This window comes from Pieris napi, chromosome 22 (assembly GCF_905475465.1).
Source record: "Pieris napi chromosome 22, ilPieNapi1.2, whole genome shotgun sequence".
NCBI classification, from domain to species: domain Eukaryota; kingdom Metazoa; phylum Arthropoda; class Insecta; order Lepidoptera; family Pieridae; genus Pieris; species Pieris napi.
The window spans coordinates 2,114,271-2,141,122 of record NC_062255.1 but is presented as its reverse complement, the minus strand read 5'-3'; the positions used below and the strand labels follow the sequence as shown (position 1 = coordinate 2,141,122).

General features: G+C 34.2%; 2 protein-coding genes across 2 annotated transcripts; one reads left to right on the top strand and one right to left on the bottom strand.

Annotated features, from left to right (window-relative positions):
- Window positions 1–1,415: 1,415 nt before the first annotated feature.
- LOC125060910 (transcription factor ATOH8-like) lies at window positions 1,416–24,492 on the bottom strand. Its single transcript, XM_047666025.1, has 2 exons — window positions 24,275–24,492; window positions 1,416–3,590 (listed from the first exon to the last, which is right to left on the bottom strand). The coding sequence occupies exons 1-2, from the start codon at window positions 24,318–24,320 to the stop codon at window positions 2,881–2,883; spliced, it is 756 nt and encodes a 251-aa protein (XP_047521981.1). The 5' UTR covers window positions 24,321–24,492; the 3' UTR covers window positions 1,416–2,880.
- LOC125060908 lies at window positions 21,729–24,047 on the top strand. Its single transcript, XM_047666024.1, has 4 exons — window positions 21,729–22,072; window positions 22,152–22,271; window positions 22,442–23,043; window positions 23,219–24,047. The coding sequence occupies exons 2-4, from the start codon at window positions 22,162–22,164 to the stop codon at window positions 23,665–23,667; spliced, it is 1,161 nt and encodes a 386-aa protein (XP_047521980.1). The 5' UTR covers window positions 21,729–22,072; window positions 22,152–22,161; the 3' UTR covers window positions 23,668–24,047.
- Window positions 24,493–26,852: the final 2,360 nt, after the last annotated feature.

Genomic DNA, 26,852 nt, shown 5'->3' with positions numbered 1-26,852 from the left:
GTCAGGTGTAAATAATATCATGAAGAATCATGACACGTGTCAACTGTCAACGCGTGTAAGTGTTGAAGTGATGTAGACCAATGACAGTCAAAAGCGCCGACGTTTTGTCTTTTACATTTTCTTTCCGATGTCTCTCTTCATTACCGCGTAAACGCAATAACTGGGAAAAAGACAAGAGAGTTAAAACAATGCCAATGCAATGAATTTTTTATGTGACAGAGGGCGATATTTCATCTATGTAATCTGTGGTTGCATACAGATGACGGAAAATTAGATTAAAAACTCAAAATCTTGTCTTGAACACTGTCAAATATGTAAAAAATAATACATAAAATAATGTTTTTAAACTTCTTAAAATGCTATACGTTTAATAAATATTCGCTTGAACGGAGAAGGAAAACATCGTGAGGAAACCGACTTGCCTTACACCCAAAAAGTCGACGGCGTGTGTCAGGCACAGGCTGATCACCTACTTGGATATTAGATTGCCAAATGATCAAGAAACAAACCTAAAAATGTTGTAGTGCCACTGATTTTTTTAAATATATTGATTGACGCTTTGAATATAAGCTAGTATAGCAATATATATCAGAATCAATTTAGCGTTGGTATGTCTAATCAAAGACACTAAAAATAATATTTTCATATAAAAACGCGTATATTTTAACTATCCCAGCCGGTCTAAACCCAATGCCCATGTATAGAGCATGAGAATAAAAAGATGCTTTAGAATTTATAGCTGATGGTGGGAAAAATCCTGATCAGGATAAAATCCTGTTACATAAGTACAGCCTGTGCCGTGGCCTTCTTATTTATCATCCGCCTCTTAAGGTATCCTTTGGGTAAAGGGGCATTTCTGCGAATGTTTAAGAATTAATAATTATTGAACCGGCTGCCCACCAAAGTAAATAATGCGATGTAGGTTCAAGTAAAGAGCATGCCAATTATTAAAAGGTCGGCAACGCACTGGCGAGCGAGTGTTCATGAGCTTTAGTATCACTTAACATCAGATGAGCCGTCTGCCCATTTGCCTCTTGTGGACCTGATTAAATTTTTAAAGGCAAGGTTCGTTGAAAGCGTGGGCGAGTATTTAGACCATAAGTTATGACAACAATTATAAATAACTTAACTGATAATTAATATGACATTTGCATGCAATTTTTATATGGTTGATTATGCGGATTTTTATAATTTATCAATATAAATGTACCACTATCAATGCAAAGAAAAGATTTATTTATTTAAATAATCAATCGATTAAGGCATTAAGCCATGGAGGCAAACGCAACTAGAAACCCCGATTTAACTTTTCCTTTGCATTCGAAATGTAAATCATGGATCTTTTTTCATTTTATGTCATGTAAAATTTGATAATCATATGACATCGAAAAAGGCGCGAAAATAAAACCAAATAGTACACGATCAACGTTTTATTCTTTTATACACGTTTTGATTTGCAGCAAATAGGATAGATTTTATAACTGATTAACAATAGTGTATGGAAATAATTAGCTTCTTATAATCATGAAATCTTTGCCTACCACCAGCAAGCTTACCACCCCACCGCAATTGAGACAATAATATTTAACTATTACCACGAAATTTTACGAGAGTTCTGGCATTCTTCATGTTATTAAATGACGTCATAAGGGTTGTCCCAAATCATTGTGTCAATAATTTACATCGGTATTTAAGGTACGTGGTAAGCTTGAAAATGCAAGGAGTATAGACGCTCATAGTTCTATTATTGATGGAACCTATCAGAAATATATAATATTGAGATGGACGCTTACAAATCACAATGGTGTTATATAATGTCTTTCCTTTAACATTTTAATTACATTTAACCTAATATTTACATTATCACAACATCTGTTTAAGGCATATATTTTTCGGCACAGCGGTGTATCTAGAGGCACTTATATTAATAACAGCCTTACTTAAATCCGTGATTTGTTGACATCTGAATTGACTTTATCTGTGGATTTTCAAAATATACCATTTTTTTTTTCATTAGAAACATTCGCCCCAAGGTAAAGTCTTTTGACCACAGCGTTCCGTTTCATGTATTCCTTATTTTATCAAGTAAATTCTACGTATGAAAATTTGCAAAATGAAACGTAATGAAAAAGCAACTTTTAATTAAATATCAATTTATTTGTTTTAATCAACGCTCTCGTCATAGACAATACGTGGTGTACAGATTATAGATGTCTTTAGTTGACAGATAAATATGAGATATTTATAAGTAAGGCAGTTGTCTAAATGCATGTAAATCGAAAAACGGAATTATAAGTCTTCAATGTTTTAATTCAATCTTTTGTGCCTTAAACATAGGGCTGTACACATAATACACCTTACACTAATTATATAAAATATACAATTCTGACTTAAAATTACTGACTCGATTTTTAATAAATATATAATTAAAGCCCAAATTAATAAACATTTTCGACATTTTAATACTGGGATGGGAATGGTAATGGCTACGCCAAATGACATTTCATTGAGGTAATAAGTATTGCTATCGAAACTGACAGAACATTGACAATGCACTTAAGAATTGTATTTGTGTGAGTCCCATTAAAATGTCTTTAATCAGCGAATTATGTCATTGTCATTAACAATTTTCTTTTTTAATAATCATAATTTAGTTGCAGGTTCCCCGGTACAGATTATACTTATTAGTTATGGCAACTAGCGCCATGCTGAATTAGGAACTTTAAAAAGGCACCAGCCACAAGAGATTCAACGTAAAGCTCCTAAGTAACTACACAATTATTGTCGTCTTTGTACTAGAACGGACGTATTTAAACCATCTTCAGTTTCAAAGTAATCTCCTCTGATTCTTCTCTTTTAACCAAGGTCAGCCTAAACCATTCAAGGGTCATCTTTCTTTTTTCTTAACTTTCCTTCTGTGTGTATCGTCTGGGTGACTTTTTCTACTGCTTCTGAGAGGTCGTCGTCTGGTTCTATAGCTGATGATAAGGCAGAAATATACGCACATGCTATCCTTAATACTGATAGCTTAGACAGTTTCTGGTTATGACTATATGCAGGGATTGATTTTCGAAGGGTGTCAAAAGCAGCGCTGATTGTGTGAACTCTTGTTCTTTCTCTAGCGTTTGCTTCTATCCTTCTCTCTCTCGTCATGTTCTTGTAATTTCTTTGCTCCCTAGGTTTTTTGTCAGAGCATTCTTCTACTCCTGGATGAGGGGGGACTCGCGGAGGTCCAACTGGTTCAATAATTGTTATTGGTGGAGGTGGAGGCTCAAGCGGTCGTCTTCTTTGTCTGAGCAGACTAGTTTCACTGGTTTTCTTGACTAAGGAGAGAGGTTCGCGTTGTGGTTCCTCTACGAATGACCAGGGTCGAAAAGGGGATGATGGAGTGTCGCTTTCAAAGCTGGCCAGGTCTTCTCGCGATCCGAGGCGTATTCTTTTCTTTGGTGGTTGTCTCGAAGGGGATCTGCTGTGTTTTCTATCGTTCTCAACTAGTCTAACTCCAGAATCGTCGGAATGTGCTGGCCCAGAGCACGAGTCATCATCTTCACCGCCAGATACGAAGCCAGCGTCTCTTTCTATTATACGTTCTGTAACAAGAGAAAATTCCTGATTAATTTACATTCGACCCAGAATAAATCACGTTATAGTTGTTTTGTTTATTTTGGTTAATATTTGTATTATCTCTTCGTGTATGTCATGTTTGCTAAAAGTGCTTGTCTCATTAAAATTTTTATACTGTGGTTCTTTTACCAATTTGTCGAGCGTTGCCAAACTTTTATCAAAAAAAAAAAAATTATGAGAATTAATACGTAAAGTGTCTTTGGCACATCGCTTGAGGCGATCAGACGCTTCGTTAACAAATGCGTCCACAAGCGATTTCATCTGTCAGACGAAACAAAAAGACTACCCGCTGGTTATAGCCCAGCAACGTATCTACAAATAACTATTGGAGCAACGAAACCAACGATTAACTAAACTATAAATCAAACTATATGTATTAAATAAAAATACCAGAAAAAAAGCTTCTACAAAATGAATTTGTTTTTTATAATCTATACCAAAGGCGCTACAACCTTTTAGTTCTAGGCCTCAGTTTTCTGTATCTGTTACGTGATCAGTAATGTCTGCCTTCTGTGCCTAACTGACTATTTGTGTCTAAGGAATATCGGTTTCCTCACGATGTTTTGCTTTATTGAACGAGTGTACACAGCCGGGGATCTAACCAACGATCACAGGAAGAGTCTACTAATACTGCTCTCTTATTAATCTAAATTTAAATATAGTACGATTTGCTTATCAAATTGATTAACAAATTTGAATCGATTAAAGCAGTTCGGAAAGCTTAATGTGGGTAAAACCGAATAATTTAATATATTCACATAATATTTAAATTGGGACAACAAGCTATTATAATAAAACTACAATTTTATATCAAGTTTTATTTTATACAAACAAATATATCTACTTTTAAATTAGTAAAAATTCGTCAATGTTTATGAAATAATTTTTTTTATGTAATGTTCTGATGTTTAGTGATACCACCCATGGACACTCAAAGCCAGAGGGGCTCGCGAGTGCGTTGCCGGCCTCTCACGCTAATTTCTTTAAATTTATATTAAATTTTATTTATATCAAAGAGCCATGATATTATATTGGTACTATTTTTATTAAAAATAGAATTTTTAATTAAGTTACAATATTTATAGTCAAAGATAAATCACATATACTGGTCACCGCAAGCGCCGGCGCCTGTGTGACGTCATTGCGCCCGCGCATTGCACATGAGGTGGTTTTAAATTACTGCATTTAATGCAAATACTTCAATAGCCTGTGGGAGCATTTTATTGCATTCTTAATTGATACGTAAAAATCTAGATAATAGTGTAAAAATTATTTAATCAAATATTAAAATCTTTATAATCAAAGCTAAAATATTAATTAATATTATCGATATTAATTTGATTTAAAAGATTAAACCAAGATGATTAATTATGTCCTAGATAAAAATTTCTTTCGTAAACAGTATTATGCTAGAGTGCTTCACTCACTCTAGTGAGCTTCGGTCATGCCCTTCAGGCGATAAACCATCTCGCAACAGCCCAAGCCGAGGTCCGAGTCTTGCAGCAGACGCCCTTGCGCTAGTAGAAAAAGCCCATAACGGCCGAGCTACGCTCACTAAAACAGCCCTTAAATCCAACAGCGAAATTCTATTTAAAAAAGAGGGGTAGTTGCAGTATCTAATATAAAAGGAATAAAATCCATAGACTTCAAGACAGTCTAGAGTTACCATTGTAATAATATTATTCGGAATTTTGTTTACTAATTAAAAATACAGGTAAAACCTTATTGCGAAAATAGCCTGTGAAACGCGAGAACTGGTTATTATCTCCGCATTCCGTTTCCATAGCAACCATTTTTTTAATACAAAAAGTTTGTAAATTTTTTTGTTTTTAATATACAAAAAGTTTGTACCTATAGCATTTTATCAGTTGTTTTAGTGTAGACGAAAATTTACAAACTTATTTTTTGATCACAGATAACAATCACAACTGATTATAAATTGCGGACTGGTATCATGGTTTTGATTGTTTTGATACTTTTGTATTTTGGGTAAAATCACGTATGTGATAAGATATAGACTACGTGATATCAATACGTAATTAAAAATCACAAGTGAATGAGTCAGAAAGTATTAGAGATTTTAATCAAAAAATATTTTTGCCGCTATCGTCACGGTATTCCTTCGAGTGTTACACACTAACATACAAAGTCCATTGATCCGAATCACAGGGAAATTGCTCGCTAAAGCCAATAGGCCAATATGGGCAGAAATAAGCATAAGAAAAGACTAAACAAGCATTTTTTATAACGGGGCTAACAGGCAGGAGGCTCACCGTGAATGTGTAAGTTTAGTAAGTAGCTCGTGGACTCGCACGTGCGCTGCCGTTTTAAGAATTGCTACGTTATTTAAGGACCCTAAGAGAGTTCAGAAACCTTAAAACTTTCCTTTAAACCCTTTTTCTAATCCCATTTGAGAGCCTCGTATCCATAATGATCACAGCTACCGGAATTGCTTTATAGCTCGAGAACCGAGGCGCCAACCAGCCGTCCAAATCACCATACATCACAAAACATAATTACGGGAAATTCGCCTCTATGTCATTCAAATACGAGGCGTTCAAGGAATTTTAGTGATAGACATAGTTTTGTCGGCTATCTTCTCACACTACAGGTGTTTTTTTATTCAAACCTATAGAAGACCGCCCCGCCTACGTTTGATTGAGGTTTTAATTGGTTTGAGGTTTTCAAAGAATCGAAATTCGAATTAAGCGTTCTATTTTTAACACTTATCTATTAGTAACGTGTAACAGGTAGTTTAATGATTAAATATGTTTTGAAAGAATTTTGATAAGAAAGGCAAAGGATGGTAACTTTATGATGTCCTGGATGCGAATTTTAAGAATACCGCGGACTGACTCACAGAGTCTCCTGTCTACCACCGACAGCGAATCATATTCCGGTCATACAAAGCGCAGAGGCGATGAGAACTTGGAGAAACTGATCGTGATTGGTAACGCAGAAGGTAAAAGATCACGTGGCCGTTCACCAACCAGATGACCGAGAGAAAGACTCATGATCCTCAAAACTATACACTGTTATAAGAGAGGCGCTGGACAGAAACCGGTGGAAATAGATTATCCGCTCCAGATGGCTCATTGCTGACTACAGCGCTAAGACATGAGCTGCCGACTGAAGAGATAAATATGAGCGTTTTGTCGCAGATGCCGCGCATCACTGTTTGGAAGCTGCCCAGAAGTATTTCCGAACCAATTCAATCTAGGGTCTGTCAAGAAAAGAGCGTACCAATTCTAAAACGGCACTTGCGAGTCTTTGGGCAATGTGATGGGGCGGTAGGGCGGTATCACTTAACGTCAGGTGATTTTTATATTAAAAAAAACAATTTTGATTTTTTTACAGACTTGTTCGTTATACGTTAACAGTTGACGCTTAGTTAATTCATTAAATATTTAAATCTATTTGCATCGAAGCTAAGACTGTCCTTATTACGTTCTTTAGATATATAATTATTAATATATTATTAGACTTAATAGACACTAAGTACAGCTGTTATTTCCTTACATTACACGTACTTTATAAGGCTTTAATTTCACATCAGGGATAAATGACACCTTGAAGAGAATACTTCTGAAACTTGGTAATATATCACGTGGTCCACAATAAAACACGATTTCGTTTTAAGGGCCGCGCTCATTATTTTGACGTGTTAAAGGGGGCAAAGATCCGACGCACTCAAGATCTCACAGAGCGATAGCTGACTGAATCTTGGCGCCTAATTTACTAAACTCGTTTGAAAAAAGAACTGCGGTGTATTATGGCCACAGATAATGGAAAGATTAAAGATCACAACAGATAAATCACGTTTTAGTCACTATGGTACACGGATAAACTGTCCAATAATGTTCTAGAAATAAATAAGCTTCTTAGCTATATGTTGTTATATAAAAAATATCAAACAATCAAAAGTAGATTTGCAAGTCCTATTGTGGGAATTAGAAACGAAATGAGGAAGTGATGAGCTGGCAATGTCTTCGCACGAATTAACTTAATCTGTGGCTAATGTATGAGAAGTCGTGATGGCTACTTTCACCTTTGGCGCCACTGGTACAATATCGACTTTTGTAATTAACCTTTTCTAAGTATTTGCGGTTACATTTTTGTTTCTTTATATATGTTTTGCCCATGCCCAGTAAACCGTGATTTCGGGTTTCGGAATTGAACTGACCATCTATTTTTTTTAAATAATCGATAAACATGACGCAACATTTTGAGCGGTTATAAATGTAATAAAAACCCCTTATTATTTATATATATTCTAATTAATTTAGTTTCGTTTACCAGATTAAAATACTTTACTTTTGACACCTGTCATTTAAGGATTGACAATTGAGGTTTTTTAAGCATACATAAGTTTTTCATAGTTTAAAGTTTTATAACTCAATTAAAAAGATGATAGAACGTTTGACAATTGGACCTATCCATTATCTATCCCCGAATCCTTTTTATTCAGGATGTAGCCTGGGATAAACGTATTACTCACGTACAAGTCGGCATGAAGGCGACACCTTGGCGCCACACTGCCGCCATTGCTAAGTAGCGAGCTACTAAATAACAATTTCTTATATGGAATGGATTTCTATTATTATTCCTCGTGGATATAAGTCGCCATTGATTAGTTTAATTAGTTATTTTTCTTAGAATTGCGATCAAGTATAGTGTAACACGTTTTATTAATTTGAAATTACTTAGACAGTTTTGTTTTTAATAGTTACGGGTTGATTTATTAAGTAATAAAGTAAAAATTTAATAGTACTTTTAAGAGAATTACGCCTCGGGGTCTACAAAACATATGACCGAGGGTTTGTATCAATTCCCGATGACACATCATTTTGGGTTCTTAAGTTTCACACTAGGGTAATCGTTTTGACTTTGTCTAAAAAATTACCATAATGCAGAAAAGTCTCCCCTTGAACCTATATGATATTTAGCTGATTAAATTTTATTGTTAGATATTTGGTAACAATGAGGTACCATAAAATATGTCAACTTATTTACATTCTATAACCTAAATTCTGTCATCAAGGCCCATTGAAAAGCGCGCCAACTGTAACAACAGACTATAAAGCAACTGTTTGTCTGTTGGAGACAAAACAGTCTATTGTTTCGCAGCTATATATAATCTGTGGGTAGACTCAACATCGAAACACCTGCTTGCCATGTGCAATCAATATTTTATATTTAATTATTAAATCCTATTATTCCAAATCTTACAAATCCTCATCTGGACATACTGAACGACGCGGACGCACCACAAAAAATCGATATAAATGTAAGCTGTATTTAAATTCATATAAAATACAATGTTTAATGTATTTCAGCACCTGGTTGAAAGAGAAAAATTGCATCTCCGTGACACATTGGCAGGAGTCATTTGTTACAATCTCTATCCTCATTTTGAATTGACAATATGGCATGAATAATTTTCGAGCCTATCGAAGGAAAAATCTATTACGAAAAAACAGTTTTTCGTGTACTGTGGTACGATATAATGACGTCTTACGTTCTGTATCTATAATCATCATATAATCTACGGTTTTAATATTTTTCGGAATCTTTAAGCGATTCTATATATTGTTATAATCTGTTGTGATTGATATCTGTGATAAAAAGTACAACTTTTAACAGTTACCCAAAAAAGAAAACAAGATAAAATAATACAAAGAAACAACAGCAATCAATTATAAATAGAGTATAAATAAAAAATAATAATTAACATATTACACACAAATATGTTATTGTAATTAGAAATAAATTATTTATCATTCCTTCCATATCTGACCACAGTGGTGTTTTATGTATTAACACTGGCAAATCATACATTTACCAAACTTAATCTAAAATAAAACATACTAAAAACTAAAAGTTTTAATATGCAAGTAAGATAAAATGTCTTTAAATACAGTTTAAGAAAAGGTCTTGATTCGTTTCTTGACCTTAAATATATAAATTATTATTAAATATATAATTATCGTTGAATTATCAACATGAGTAGCAATCACACACTAATTAGCAAAAGTCCGGATCTTTTGGGAAAACCCATTACAATGGCAACACTTAACCTTGGCGCCCTAGCAGCTATAATAAATCAACTACATAAAAAGTTAATTTCGCATGCGCTAACTTGAAATCGCAGCCAGATGGCTTATCCGACATTATCTGCCATCTGGCAGAAAAAAACATTATCTTCGTTTGTTACAATCATATCTATAAAATTGGCTTTAAAGGAGCAACATATATATATGTTGATTTAATTATTTTATAATTAAAATATATAACTTTATTACAATTTATCAGCCAGTAAAGTTTATAAAAATAGTAATTTCTTATCTATTTACAAAACCACAGATATGTAAGAGTAAAAAAGAAAAACAGATTACAAATAAGTAATATAAAATTTTGCAATTACTATTTCTCTATACTGAATAACAATTAATAAATCTAAACTTATTATAACGGTTTTAATAAAGTAATTAAAATGTTAACGTATCAAATATCCCGGATACTCAAAACTATTCAAATTAGGCGCCAGTTTATCTCAACATATTTATGAACTCTTTGATCCGACAGCAAATTAATGCAAATGGCCGCCCGAATGGAATGTGGCAGACTATAACAATAAATATTTGCATTTAAGAAAACAATGATATTTACTCATCGTTACATTTAAATAATAATTTTATGCTTATTTAATGTATAATCAATTTGACGTAACACATTTATGTATATTTATAATTGTTTCCGTTCGCGTTGGTTGTATTGGATAACCCAACAGGGTATCTGACTCATTGGTCATTTCTTTAAAGGTATGTAGGCGATTAAGCCTTTTAGTCGACAGACTGTTTCGTTAAATAAACAAGTATGTAAACCACCCTATAACGCCGAGTTCCGTCCCTCATATAACGCGGTATTTACCCCTTATAACGCGCAGATTTCTCAGGCTATATTTCTGTGTTACAAATTTATAATGATTTGTCAAGTCCATATTAGTTTTGCGTACCTTTGCGTCTGTTTTGATTGTGTTGTTATAAAATTAAACTAAATAAGTTTATTAAATTTGTGTTCCTAATTTTTAAACTGTTCAAATGGTTTTACGAGAATACTTCTACAACGATTTTCTAGAACGCTGTTTCCTGCCGTGTTATAGGGGGTGTACTGTATTAAACAGTCAAACGGATTAATTCATAAAGTAAGCGAAAATTATGTTTATGTAAATTTAAAACTAGAACCCCCTATGTCTGTGTGTTTTATTAAATAAAGAAATTTATATTATATTATCAAAGATATTAAGAAAGATAGGAAATTGCAAGTAATGATGACAATCCTTAATTGAAATCTAAAAAGCGTAATCTTTAGAAAACGAGATAAATACTTATCTCTGTTAAACATTAATACGCAAAACACTTGATTGTGTGTATTAATATGTATGTATGTAGTATTAAATGTCAAATGTTTTAAAAATTAAAATCCGCTAAATAAACATTCTTTTATGGCAATAAATTGTAATCCTGACAATTTTATCGATATAAAGTTGCCATTTTCATAGGTGTGCCAAAAATTATAGACCAATCAGAGATATTGCTATTGTCCAATTAAATCGCAGTTCTTGGAATGTAAGAAATCTAGACTCTTATATATAGAAGCGATTCGATTAATCAAAGAAAGATAAAATTGATAAAATGAATTTAAAAATAAATCACGGTCAGGTATATTCTTACTAATTTTAAAACGCGTCAGGGGAAACCATAAAGCATTTTCAACATCAAAATTAAAACTACATATATCAACCGGAAAACTAAAGAAATTAAAACGATTTACAAGTTCGTTATACGCCAACGCATAATTACGAAATTAAATGAAAATTAGTTTTGATGTAGGTTTAAACAAATTGATAATCTGTATCAAATTGGCGGGAACTAATACATAGATTTGACAATGTTTTCTTAATGGACCGGGGGACGCTTTTAGACCTCGAACCATCCAGAATGTTGATAGTAAACAACGCACTATTTTTACGATAGCTTCGTCAATTACGTCAATTGAATGAATATGTCATTTTGACACTTCAATCGCATACGATTTGTTCACTACTGAAAAACGTAACGCAGAGCGCTGCGTAAATGTATCGACACTTATAACGTACTATTGAATAACTGTGAATTATATTAAAGTAATGACCGTTAGCACTTCTAGGCTTTCAGTTTTTAAACGAACTTTTTCTGTATCCGTGTATCAGGGGAAGGACGATCTTTTTTGTCCACCCGCTCGCTTCCTCCCTTTGTTTTGTTCGACGAAATTCGGGCTTCCCGTCATCCCTTTTAATATTAATGTGTATGCAAAATCTAAGTCTTCAATATTATTAAGAACATCATTTAATAAAAAGTCCGTCACTGGGTAACTGGACCGTACTTTTATTGTTTAAAACATTTCTGTTTAGCTTAGGAGTAACACCACCCTAGTACACTAAGTAAACATAGATTATTTCCTTGTTTTGAGATGTCGCTTGTGATAAATAAAATCTTCATTATTATGTATGTGGAAATTAATAAATTTCTGTATTTGTTTTATTTAACATTTATAAACCGTCAGATAACTAAGGTCAAACAGCCGTTCATAAACGCCTATATGTGCGGTCAACGTTTCATTTCATAATAAAAACACAATGCAATATCCAATTCCAAAATTAACACTCAACTTTAGTTTTTTCTTTTCTTTAACCATACAAACTTTTTAAATGACAAAGAAAAAATTATTTTCTGCGAGTTTCGCGCCAAAACTTGCATAGATATAATTTATACGTCAATTAATGATTACGAGTAATTGATAAAACAATCACAGATCTGACCTACAAGTAACACGTACCTATCTAATCTTTTTGCGAAACAACTTTTAATTAATTATTGTTTGCTAATAATGCGATACCCAATATGTCAGTTACCACTGGACTTTAGGGTTATTCTGAAGGAAGATAAAAATAGTTGAATTGTCAGATTCATATTTTTCAAACAGACAGGTGTCATTTAGTTGTTTCCATCGTATTCTACAAGTTGATTGGATTAAATAATTTACTAAATTTTAAAAAATCTGCGTCTATAGTCTGTGTTACTAGAGATTTTAATTTTACCTATTTTGAGGGCGATTATATAGCTAATGTTTGTAAATTTCACGACTACAGGCTGTATTGCATACCATTGAACACTATAGGAAAAAAGACTTTAGATTTTTTGCTAACTGAAAAATTCTAATCACCGATTCAGGTTCAAAACGTGCTGTAACTGTTTAATGTTATAAAATATAGCATTTGATAAACATCTGCCAAAGTCTAGAACACATCTGTCTGCCGCATGCGTTTGCAGACTGCAAATAATTACAGCAACAATAAAAGCCTTGTACTGTATCGTAACAGATGTTTTTAATATTACTTATCGGAGAATGTAGAAACATCTTGTCAATATATAGTCTATGGTCAAAGGGCGGGAATTTAAAAACTGACACATAAAAATCAGTGATTACGTCTGTGGCAAGCTCTTGTTTGTTAATGAGTATAGTCTATTGTCAGAGAGCGGGAATTTGGAAAACGGCTCTTAAAATCCGCGATGGTATCTAAATACAAATTTATCAAGCCTGAGGCTCTAATGACTTTGACAAATACTAATCAATAATTGACAAATCTATCACTTAAAAAAGGAACAGAAAGATCATATAAAATGTTTTTCGGAAATAATTTCGTCTCGCCACGTGATATGTGCTGTAATAAAAAATAGTTCACTTCAGATTTTTACGATTGGCGATATTTTGAAACAAGATCACGTTTCTCTTACCACGTGAACAATATTTGTGAAACAAGAAACTGCACTGATATGACTTGATCGCTAATATCCGGTTTTTTACCATTTGGGACTACAAAAAGTGCGTTTTATAACATTAATGGCTTCTTGTAGCGACATCGTGAGGAAACCGACATGTCTTAGACCTAAGAAGTCGACGGTGTGTCAAGAGGAGGATCACCTACCTACTTGCCTATTACAGTGACAAATCATAAAACATATACAGAAATTTGAGGCCCAGACCTTAAAAGAGTGAAGCGCCACTGATTTATTTATTATCGAATTTTATCTGTTCAAAATTAACTTCAAAAAAATATTGTAATTGGTTTTTTAAGGAATTTATTTGAAATAAATATCATTTCGTAGACATTTTTTAATATTGATTCAGATAATAAAGACCCTTTTTAAATAACGGATACATTCCTTAAATAGAATAATTCCATTAAATTATTCATTAAGTGGAATTACAAGATCATGAGGTCGCTTTTTTCTATAAATGCTCCGAGCATTACGACATTGGGAAACCCCAAAACAACAAGATTTTGTTCAAGCTGTGAAACGAAGTTATCGTATAAAGTTTTAGATGCTTTGCAATTTTCATAGAAATTAGTTATTTCTAAACAATAAAAGGGTTTGGTGAGGAGCCCATACTTTAATTGAATTCCAATACATTTTTGACATAGTGAAGTCATAGTTACGTTACTTTAAATTTTACTCTTGTTGCTTAAAATATTTATTAAAAGATCAAATAAACAAAAGATTTCAACCCCCTTAGCAATTATTAACATGAGGGTTTTATTAGTATTGTAAATTGGTTTCGATATGCACAGCCTAGATAATATTAAGTCAAATATGCCATTTTTAATTGACAACACTAAACAAGCGTTTCATAAGTCTAAAATGTCAAACAAAAGTACATGATTTCATTAAACTCCTTTTTTAACGAATTTTCGTGTATAGTGCAGATAGCAGAATCGACACTAATATTAACGAAATCATAAATTTGTGGAATACAAATTGACAGAAAATTATAAAAATATTCTAAAAAAGAAAAAATCCATAACGTTTTTATCATGTCATGTCATATTACGCGCCATTCGCCATTCTATACCCATAGAGTCATTTTGTTTTAGACACGCTGAATCTATTTCCTACGTTATTGCACAGAAGTCACCCTTTACTTTTTACACAGATACAGATGTCAAACAAGCGTTATTACAGCTATTATGTCCATCTGCAAGTTCACATCTGGTAACCAATTGGGCTGACGTCATGACATGTGGCGACAACCAACAAAAATTATCCTAACACTCGTTTATCTATAATATCTATAGTAATATTAGTGAGGCGAATTTTGTGAGTTTTTAGATCTGGTTACATAGAATTGATTTTGGAATATTTTTAGATTCTAAATTGAGAGACTTTTATGTACATATATGCTAATTAATCAAATAAATTAATGTGACAGTATATTTTTGTCATTATATGACGTTGAAAACCTTCGGACAGAGTAATTTGTGGTGTACATCTGTGTTGACGATTAGTAGTGCATCACATTATTATTTATATAGGTTCTATACCGTAATATTCACATGAAGGCATTTAAAGTAGTTTTTAATGGCAGACTTTTCGCCTAAATGTAACTAAAATATCTGGTGAATCTGGCAGAATCAGCCGCTATAAGGAAAAAAAAGTATCAAAACGTTTTACTCCAATTTCCCCAGTATTGCTAGCGTCACATCCTTTTTTCCCTTTTTGCCATCAGATTCTGGTAGACCTATACTAATAATACATTCACAGACTATGGTAACTATGCAATAAAAACTGGCAACCTAGAAATAAAAAACAAACAAATTCGTTTCATTTAGATCTCATTCGACCCCCGCTATGCGACATGTGAACAAACAAAAAATGTAATCCACTAAGTGATCCTTATTAGTAGGTATTAAGAGCTATTTTTGTTATATTTGAAGAACACTTGTACGGTTCTTGTTTTCACCCTCGCAACATGTGTAGGAGGCGTTTTTCAAACCCCTTCTGTTTAACTGATAAATAAATTAGTTTTGATTGATTTTCTAACTAACGAACTTGTCTACAACATTTACCGTAAAAAGTATTTATGCCTAAAAATTATTTAATCATTCTCTTCAATACTAATAAGTAATAACATATCAGTTTGTTTACATAAAATATAGAGTATAAATGATGATGATGATATTAATTTATCCCTAATGGGAAAGGCAAAGGACTTTAGTCATATAGAGTATAGATTTATATAATTATAAATTAAACCTTCTTCGTGAAAACTTTTTACTAAAACCGTATACAAATACGTTCTGTGGTTATTAAAGAATGACAAATAGGCTGGAGTATATAATTTTTCTAGCTTTTGTTACGGTATTATATTTTCTGCAACACTAAATAATATCTATTATGTTACAGTGTCGTGAACATTAAACTTGAACCCGTCTATATAAAATTCATTGGTAATAGTCACGTAGGTGTACAATTTGCCGTAGAAATTACACAACACCGTTTAAAGACTTAAATGTTTATTTATGAGAGGCCATATTTGGAATTCGGATTTATAGTTTGGACAGCCGCTGGCTTCCGGCGCTTGTGATTGAACATATACCCACGTGATTGTCATACTTGGTACTGTTAAAGTTGTATAATTAGTTACAAAGTAATATTGTGACAAACTAATTTTTAACTCTGTGCCATATTTTTCGTCTATAGAGCAACCCACGCTTTTTCACAATAATACCAGGATTTTTTGTTCATTACCATTTTCAGCCTAAATTAGGAATTATTTTTCACTTTTTAGTTTGATGTGCTTTAAAAGCGTGTTTTTTAGTTTTTTTTAACTATTTTTTTTTTTTTCGGATTATTGCATTGTCATCGATCTTTGACAGGTGCGCAAAGTTTGAATTAAATCTGTCCGTTAAAAGTGGGTCAAAATCGAGTCCGAAGGAGTCGGTTACATACATACATACCGGTGAAGCTAATATAAAGCGTGTAAAAACTGTAATGGCGAAAGAAATTACGAATATATAAGCCTAGCAGCTATTTAAAAATAAATCTAAATTAATTGAAATTTGACTGAGTTTCTCACGATTTTCGTTAGAACCTAGGGCGATTCAAAAGTAAATACATTTGTGATGTATGTGTTAGCGCTAAATGTTAAAGCTACTTTTCGGGCTGGTGGTAACTAAATAATACCCAAAAATGCTAGGTAAAAGTTATCAATAAATTTAGAAACTATAACCTAATTATATACCTAAAGAGTTTAATACGCGGAAATCGAGATAACAGGTTCGAATTAAATTTAATAAATGTTGAATGGACTCTTTATGGGTTGGGGTTGATATCCATGCGTTGGAATTTGATGATACTGATTATGCAGGAGTATCGGGGACCCTTGATTGGAACACCTCCAAGTGATTTTAGCTTTAGGATAAGCGTCAAAGTATTTTAAAAAAATTTTTTTAACTTTTGTCAATTGTATTGAAATTATAAACAATCCGCCATTATCTAACTACTTTTCTATTGGTTATAAGAGATGTGACATTCTCGATTTCTATTGGTTATGAGTGATGTGTCATTGTCGTTTTCTATTGGTTATAAGTGATGTGACATTTTCGGTAAATTAATTGGATCGATTATTTTCTCATTTGTTATTTTTAAAGTTGAACCTAATCGAATCGATTATTTCCTCATTTGTTAATTTTATAGTTGAACCTAATTTAAGCATTACTTGTCAAATGTACATACATTACATTAACTTCATGTTTTAATTAATGTATGGTTCCGAAAATTATTAAATTATTCAAATAGTACCCAAAACCGAATCAGAGCACCCCACTATCCACGTGGTCTTGTCTGTCTTACCCCTAGAGTGTATATAAATAATCGGAGGCGCGGAGGAAGAGCAGCCCCCACCCGCCGTAACAAAGCACAGGCATTATGAAAGCTGTAGCGGCTGAGGCTGGTCGCCGAAGGCGACCAAAAAGCCGAGGTTGCGGAGGCTTGAATAAAATGCCTGTGTTTTGGTACGCAAGGGTGGAGGGGCTGCATTTCCCGTAGCGCCGGAGCTGTCCACAAAAACAAATATTATTTAGATTGGTTAGGTTAGAGTTAGTATATGAATATTTGGTCGCCGAAGGCGACCAGGACGCCGAGAAGCCGAGGCTTGAATAAACAATTACTATTTAGATCGGAGCTGTCCACAAAAACAAATATTATTTAGATTGGTTAGGTTAGAGTTAGTATATGAATATTTGGTCGCCGAAGGCGACCAGGACGCCGAGAAGCCGAGGCTTGAATAAACAATTACTATTTAGATCGGAGCTGTCCACAAAAACAAATATTATTTAGATTGGTTAGGTTAGAGTTAGTATATGAATATTTGGTCGCCGAAGGCGACCAGGACGCCGAGAAGCCGAGGCTTGAATAAACAATTACTATTTAGATCGGAGCTGTCCACAAATCAAATATTATTTAGATTGGTTAGGTTAGAGTTAGTATATGAATATTTGGTCGCCGAAGGCGACCAGGACGCCGAGAAGCCGAGGCTTGAATAAACAATTACTATTTAGATCGGAGCTGTCCACATAAACAAATATTATTTAGATAGGTTAGGTTATATAAATATTAATATACTAACCGTATATTAATATTGTTTTTAAATAACTGGTTCCGAAAATTATTAAATTATTCAAATAGTACCCAAAACCGAATCAGAGCACCCCACTATCCACGTGGTCTTGTCTGTCTTACCCCTAGAGTGTATATAAATAATCGGAGGCGCGGAGGAAGAGCAGCCCCCACCCGCCGTAACAAAGCACAGGCATTATGAAAGCTGTAGCGGCTGAGGCTGGTCGCCGAAGGCGACCAAAAAGCCGAGGTTGCGGAGGCTTGAATAAAATGCCTGTGTTTTGGTACGCAAGGGTGGAGGGGCTGCATTTCCCGTAGCGCCGGAGCTGTCCACAAAAACAAATATTATTTAGATTGGTTAGGTTAGAGTTAGTATATGAATATTTGGTCGCCGAAGGCGACCAGGACGCCGAGAAGCCGAGGCTTGAATAAACAATTACTATTTAGATCGGAGCTGTCCACAAAAACAAATATTATTTAGATTGGTTAGGTTAGAGTTAGTATATGAATATTTGGTCGCCGAAGGCGACCAGGACGCCGAGAAGCCGAGGCTTGAATAAACAATTACTATTTAGATCGGAGCTGTCCACATAAACAAATATTATTTAGATAGGTTAGGTTATATAAATATTAATATACTAACCGTATATTAATATTGTTTTTAAATAACTGTTCAACTAAAACTCGAAATCGAAAACAAAATCGGATTTAAAATCGGATTCAAAATCGAATACTAAAATAATCGATTTTTTCACTTTCACAGAATAGATTATTTTTCACATCTCTATTCTCTACTGTTCATTGTTTAAAGTATAAACGCAATCGGCCATTTCGAATTTGGATTTTGCCAGAACAGTGTGTGTTCACAGTATTCAAGTGCAAAATATCAGTTAAAAGCCGTTACTTTTTAGATTTTTTTATTTTTGCTTGAATGTGCGTGATTTTATTAGCATTTTTTTAAAACTTGGCTTTATATACATACTAGACACTGATTTCTTGCGATCATTTTCAGATTTCGTGTAATGGCGTCTCAAACCCCAACCCACCCAGGATGTGGTACTGAACCTGAACCTGAACCGTCTACTAGCACAACGCTTGGTAGACCTGCTTTTGAGGGCGACCATCATCTTAGGTTAGTATATTAATATTTTTTTAAAATAACCTGTGTGAACAGTGATAATGTGCGAAATATCCGTTAAAAAGCCGTTACTTTTTACGTGAATGTGCGTTATTTTAGTATCATTTTTTTTAAACTTAGCTTTACATACATACTAGACACTGATTTCTTGCGATCTTTTTCAGATTTGGTACTGAATCTGAACCGTCAAGCACAACGCTTGGTAGACCGGCATTTGAGGATGATGGGCCCTTGGAGGATCGTCATCTTTTTAAAGATGAAGTTATCAAAATGTGGAATTTGACTAAACTAAATAAAACTTTAGGCAATAATGAGCAGTGTATGGCATTCGCTGAAGAACATGGATTAGTGCATTCTCAAAAGCAATGTGGAAGACATCGTGTACCCATGAAAATAATTAAATCGACGAATAAAACATTTGGCACATGGTCTTGTGCAAAAGGAAATTGCAAATCAAAATCAAGAGTATCTAGAAATAAAGGAACATTTTTCGAAAACATTAAATTAGACTTAGTACATGTCTTCTATTTACTATATGCATATTCACAAAATTGGAGTTATTATACAACTATTAATGAAGATCCATATAAAGAAGATAGACAACAATGCTTAAGTCGAGGCACTATTAATGATTGGTTTAATTATTGTAGAGAAACCATAGTTATTTATCAAATGGACAAGAATCAATTTAAAGGAAAAATTGGTGGCCCAGGGAAGATTGTGCAGATAGACGAATCAAAATTTGGGAAACGAAAATACAACCGAGGTAAGTCTTTTATAGCTCAATAAATTATATTTACTACATGTTAACTGTTACATTATTATTTATCTACATGTAAACTAGATTTTGGTTATGTTAGGTCCGCATCAATGACAACATTGATTGTGTTACAAGTCTGTTTTACCCCTAGAGTGTTATTTTAATTCTTTAATTGTTGTAGGACGACATATTGAGGGCCATTGGGTCCTCGGTATGATTGAAGACAATTCTGAAGATCTGAGATTGGAAGTGTGCTCAGATAATATTCGCTCAGCGGAAGTATTAGTTCCTCTAATACAGAAACACGTCGAAGTTGGCACGACCATCCACACTGACTTCTGGCGAGCATACGATTGCTTGTCTGAGCATGGATACCTTCATAAGAAGGTCAACCACTCGAATCCAGACAACCCCTTTGTGGCTGAAGATGGAACACATACTCAAAGAATTGAGTCTCAATGGAGAGCAGTTAAGAGATTTTTTAAAAAAGATAATTATAATTTTTATAGTACAGAAAATTTCACTGATCATTTATACGAATACCTATGGCGCCGGAGCTGTCCACAAAAACAAATATTATTTAGATTGGTTAGGTTAGAGTTAGTATATGAATATTTGGTCGCCGAAGGCGACCAGGACGCCGAGAAGCCGAGGCTTGAATAAACAATTACTATTTAGATCGGAGCTGTCCACAAAAACAAATATTATTTAGATTGGTTAGGTTAGAGTTAGTATATGAATATTTGGTCGCCGAAGGCGACCAGGACGCCGAGAAGCCGAGGCTTGAATAAACAATTACTATTTAGATCGGAGCTGTCCACAAAAACAAATATTATTTAGATTGGTTAGGTTAGAGTTAGTATATGAATATTTGGTCGCCGAAGGCGACCAGGACGCCGAGAAGCCGAGGCTTGAATAAACAATTACTATTTAGATCGGAGCTGTCCACAAATCAAATATTATTTAGATTGGTTAGGTTAGAGTTAGTATATGAATATTTGGTCGCCGAAGGCGACCAGGACGCCGAGAAGCCGAGGCTTGAATAAACAATTACTATTTAGATCGGAGCTGTCCACATAAACAAATATTATTTAGATAGGTTAGGTTATATAAATATTAATATACTAACCGTATATTAATATTGTTTTTAAATAACTGGTTCCGAAAATTATTAAATTATTCAAATAGTACCCAAAACCGAATCAGAGCACCCCACTATCCACGTGGTCTTGTCTGTCTTACCCCTAGAGTGTATATAAATAATCGGAGGCGCGGAGGAAGAGCAGCCCCCACCCGCCGTAACAAAGCACAGGCATTATGAAAGCTGTAGCGGCTGAGGCTGGTCGCCGAAGGCGACCAAAAAGCCGAGGTTGCGGAGGCTTGAATAAAATGCCTGTGTTTTGGTACGCAAGGGTGGAGGGGCTGCATTTCCCGTAGCGCCGGAGCTGTCCACAAAAACAAATATTATTTAGATTGGTTAGGTTAGAGTTAGTATATGAATATTTGGTCGCCGAAGGCGACCAGGACGCCGAGAAGCCGAGGCTTGAATAAACAATTACTATTTAGATCGGAGCTGTCCACAAAAACAAATATTATTTAGATTGGTTAGGTTAGAGTTAGTATATGAATATTTGGTCGCCGAAGGCGACCAGGACGCCGAGAAGCCGAGGCTTGAATAAACAATTACTATTTAGATCGGAGCTGTCCACATAAACAAATATTATTTAGATAGGTTAGGTTATATAAATATTAATATACTAACCGTATATTAATATTGTTTTTAAATAACTGTTCAACTAAAACTCGAAATCGAAAACAAAATCGGATTTAAAATCGGATTCAAAATCGAATACTAAAATAATCGATTTTTTCACTTTCACAGAATAGATTATTTTTCACATCTCTATTCTCTACTGTTCATTGTTTAAAGTATAAACGCAATCGGCCATTTCGAATTTGGATTTTGCCAGAACAGTGTGTGTTCACAGTATTCAAGTGCAAAATATCAGTTAAAAGCCGTTACTTTTTAGATTTTTTTATTTTTGCTTGAATGTGCGTGATTTTATTAGCATTTTTTTAAAACTTGGCTTTATATACATACTAGACACTGATTTCTTGCGATCATTTTCAGATTTCGTGTAATGGCGTCTCAAACCCCAACCCACCCAGGATGTGGTACTGAACCTGAACCTGAACCGTCTACTAGCACAACGCTTGGTAGACCTGCTTTTGAGGGCGACCATCATCTTAGGTTAGTATATTAATATTTTTTTAAAATAACCTGTGTGAACAGTGATAATGTGCGAAATATCCGTTAAAAAGCCGTTACTTTTTACGTGAATGTGCGTTATTTTAGTATCATTTTTTTTAAACTTAGCTTTACATACATACTAGACACTGATTTCTTGCGATCTTTTTCAGATTTGGTACTGAATCTGAACCGTCAAGCACAACGCTTGGTAGACCGGCATTTGAGGATGATGGGCCCTTGGAGGATCGTCATCTTTTTAAAGATGAAGTTATCAAAATGTGGAATTTGACTAAACTAAATAAAACTTTAGGCAATAATGAGCAGTGTATGGCATTCGCTGAAGAACATGGATTAGTGCATTCTCAAAAGCAATGTGGAAGACATCGTGTACCCATGAAAATAATTAAATCGACGAATAAAACATTTGGCACATGGTCTTGTGCAAAAGGAAATTGCAAATCAAAATCAAGAGTATCTAGAAATAAAGGAACATTTTTCGAAAACATTAAATTAGACTTAGTACATGTCTTCTATTTACTATATGCATATTCACAAAATTGGAGTTATTATACAACTATTAATGAAGATCCATATAAAGAAGATAGACAACAATGCTTAAGTCGAGGCACTATTAATGATTGGTTTAATTATTGTAGAGAAACCATAGTTATTTATCAAATGGACAAGAATCAATTTAAAGGAAAAATTGGTGGCCCAGGGAAGATTGTGCAGATAGACGAATCAAAATTTGGGAAACGAAAATACAACCGAGGTAAGTCTTTTATAGCTCAATAAATTATATTTACTACATGTTAACTGTTACATTATTATTTATCTACATGTAAACTAGATTTTGGTTATGTTAGGTCCGCATCAATGACAACATTGATTGTGTTACAAGTCTGTTTTACCCCTAGAGTGTTATTTTAATTCTTTAATTGTTGTAGGACGACATATTGAGGGCCATTGGGTCCTCGGTATGATTGAAGACAATTCTGAAGATCTGAGATTGGAAGTGTGCTCAGATAATATTCGCTCAGCGGAAGTATTAGTTCCTCTAATACAGAAACACGTCGAAGTTGGCACGACCATCCACACTGACTTCTGGCGAGCATACGATTGCTTGTCTGAGCATGGATACCTTCATAAGAAGGTCAACCACTCGAATCCAGACAACCCCTTTGTGGCTGAAGATGGAACACATACTCAAAGAATTGAGTCTCAATGGAGAGCAGTTAAGAGATTTTTTAAAAAAGATAATTATAATTTTTATAGTACAGAAAATTTCACTGATCATTTATACGAATACCTATGGCGGCGAAACAATAAGAAATATAAAAAAGATCCCTTTGAGGAGCTACTTATAGCAATTAAATATATTTATAAATTAAAATAATACTTTACTATACTATACTCTTATTTTGCTATATTGCTTATTATGCTATACTGCTTATTTTGCTTACATATGTTAATTTCTTTTTTCATTTACTGCTGCTGAAGAGCTGCTGAAGTGGATAGAAGCCTACTGGCTTCTACCACGACCCGGCTCTACATGCACTATGGATTGGGCCCTGGTGGTTTTAGTGGGTATGGGGTCATCGCATTTTACGACCTTGACCCCCACACTCCCCGCGCCATTCACACACTTGCCCAGGCGTGGGGGCCCGTAAGTGGGTTTCCCCAGGTAAAAAAAAAAAAAAAAAAAAAATTTTTTTTTTTTTGGTTTCCTAAGCCCAAAATTTGTGGGGGGTGATTACTACACCCCTCCCCCCCCCCTCCCCCTCCCCCCGCACCCCAAATTTAGGTACTTCTCTCTCACATCTTTACCTTTTGAAAATTAAAAATCTCATGATTGCGTAATTTAAAAAAAATCTATACGTATTGTCAGAGAGAAATGTTGTTATTATATTAAAACTTATAGTCAAAACCTTTCGAAGTAATTTAATAATTGCAATTGGATATTTAATTATTTGTTTTAATAGACATAATCATTCTTAAATTACCTTTAACATCAGCCCTCACAGCATCCGCAGTTGTTACACTAGACATTATAATAATCTTCAAAAAAATTCAATCCAAAAAATATAATCCTTATTAAACACTTAATTTTGCATCATCACACACATTAACACTTCATAATCGTAACTTTACGTCTTTCAGTTTTTGTTAAGGAGAAACACACCCTACACGTACAACGGTCAGAAGTCAACTGAAGTAAGTTGGCTCGACTCGAGGCGGGGTAAAAAAGCACGGCGCCAGGCCGGTCGCCCTTTAGAGATGCGCCCGATATGATATGTGATCGGCTTATCGAACGTTGAAAAATTGCTCACGCTTTTACGTATAGATGACAGCACTTGACATTACCAAAATGACCAGTCTGTGACAACAGATAATTAGAGATTATCTTCATCTTCACTGGATTAAATTTAACGTACAATTTATAACATATAAGCCAGTGTTTCCGTGTTAATAGGGCAATTTGATTTTTAAGAGGGGCAATTAGAAAATGGACTCAATTTTTAATATTAAAAAAGTTATGTAATTCCATTAGAATTTTAAAAGGCTAATATGGGGTACAAAAAGTTTGGGAAACTGAGTTTGTTTTTTCGATCAATTAAAATAAAAAAATGTAATTTGTTGATATCGGCACTATCATCACAAAATTTTTGCCTAAATCGAAAAATATAGAATGCCGATATGCAAGCTTTTATCGTTTAAATCCAATAATACAACATTATCTATCGCTTATAATGATAATTATAGTAATTCCTACATATTTTTTCCTCAAAAATACATAAAGTGATGTGAAATACAATACAGATATGACGGTGCACAAACTGTTCACGATTTCTTCGTTCGCCGAAACGTCGACATTCGTTACAGTAATATTATAATACTTAAAAACATTCGTTATTGAATAAATTCTTAAGCAATCATCTAAGTCCATTTAACTCCACTTAAACTTAACGAAGAACAATCATAGTCTTTTGTTCAGTTACTATTATGTCAGTGAATAAGTATCGATATATCGCAGCACTAGCGCCAGACGGACGCATTCTCGGTGCGGGGCGGCGACTTGTCGTGAACACCGCCTCGGATCTGAACATTTGTTACAACTTGCTATTTCCAAGTCCACATGTGCACTTGCGCATCCGTGACTCACGGTACGCATTACGATAGTTTACGATCGTTTATTCGCACTGTGTAACGAGCAATGCATTTGCTTCGTATTAGCTATTAAACTTTGATGATAGCTACTTTTTGTCAGATTTATTAAGTTTTTTATTTAGTGAAACAATTGTAATAATAACTACGTCGTATATTTTGCACATCTTGAAACAAGAATTTTGACAGTATTAGATAACGATAAGCAAAAAGTTAAGTTTGAACTATCTTAAAATACTACAGACGCTTGATCATAATGACTATACAAATTACGTCAGAATTGATAAGTGAAGATATAAATTAATCCCATAAGCACAACGATTTCACCTAAATGGTAGGCGGCGTTGTACTGCGTTTATGGCAAAACATGTGTTTTTGTTTGGTCGCACTGTGATTTCTTCAACGCCAGGTTTGTGGTCTGGCATGGAGGCGGCGTCCCCTTTATCATCTCTTAACGCGTCCAGATTTGGCAACGTCGATACGAAATCCTGTTCCGACGGCTTTTTGCTCGGACATTTCCTCAGATTCAAGGAACGGCATGCAAAAAAAGCAAGTTTCGCCTCCAGCCTTTTATACAGGTTTTGTCGTGAATTTTTATGGGCTCAAACAGGGTAACAACATAAATTCGACTCATAAGCGTAACAGTATACATGTCGAAGTATAAAAAATAAAATAAATCAGTGGCGCTACAAACTTTTTTTAAGTCTGGACTTCAGATTTCTGTATCTGTTTCATGATCATTTTTCAATCTAATAGGCAAGTAGGTGATGAGCATACTGTGCCTGACAAACACCGTCAACTTTTTTTTCTAAGGCAAACCTTTCCACATGATGATTTCCTTCACCGTTCGAGCGAATGTTACATGTTGAAGTAGGCTGAATATAAAATTATATCGAAGACGTATCCCTCGGCAAATTAAATGGAACGTGTGGGTTACGAAAATTTTGTGCTATTTGCACAATAATTTGAGTAGCGGTCTCAACACTGCGAGAGGTGTGAAAGGATAACTCCTGAATAAACAAAATGTGCCTGAGATAGTAAATATTCGACCCAGTATAAACTTGTTCCGTGTGGGCGTTAAAATGGTCAGGTAAGGCTTTTGACACCTAGCCATGACCGCGGGGCATAGCGTGAATATTGTCGCGTTTTGTTTAGCATCCAATTTCTTTGGCTATTTGAGTAGTCCCTCTTAGAAAGATCCTTTATTACAGTTATTTTTTAATTCATAAAAAACCATAGCCAAGATTTTAATGGTTCCTGTATAACAAAAAACCACAAATATTTTCAGTATTGAAAAATAACCTAAGCTTTTAGACATGTTTTACTAATTTCATTGAAGACAGTTGATAAAAAATGTATTTTATGCTTAAAAATCCTCCATAGTAAAGCAAACATAAGTGTAAGACAAGATTATAT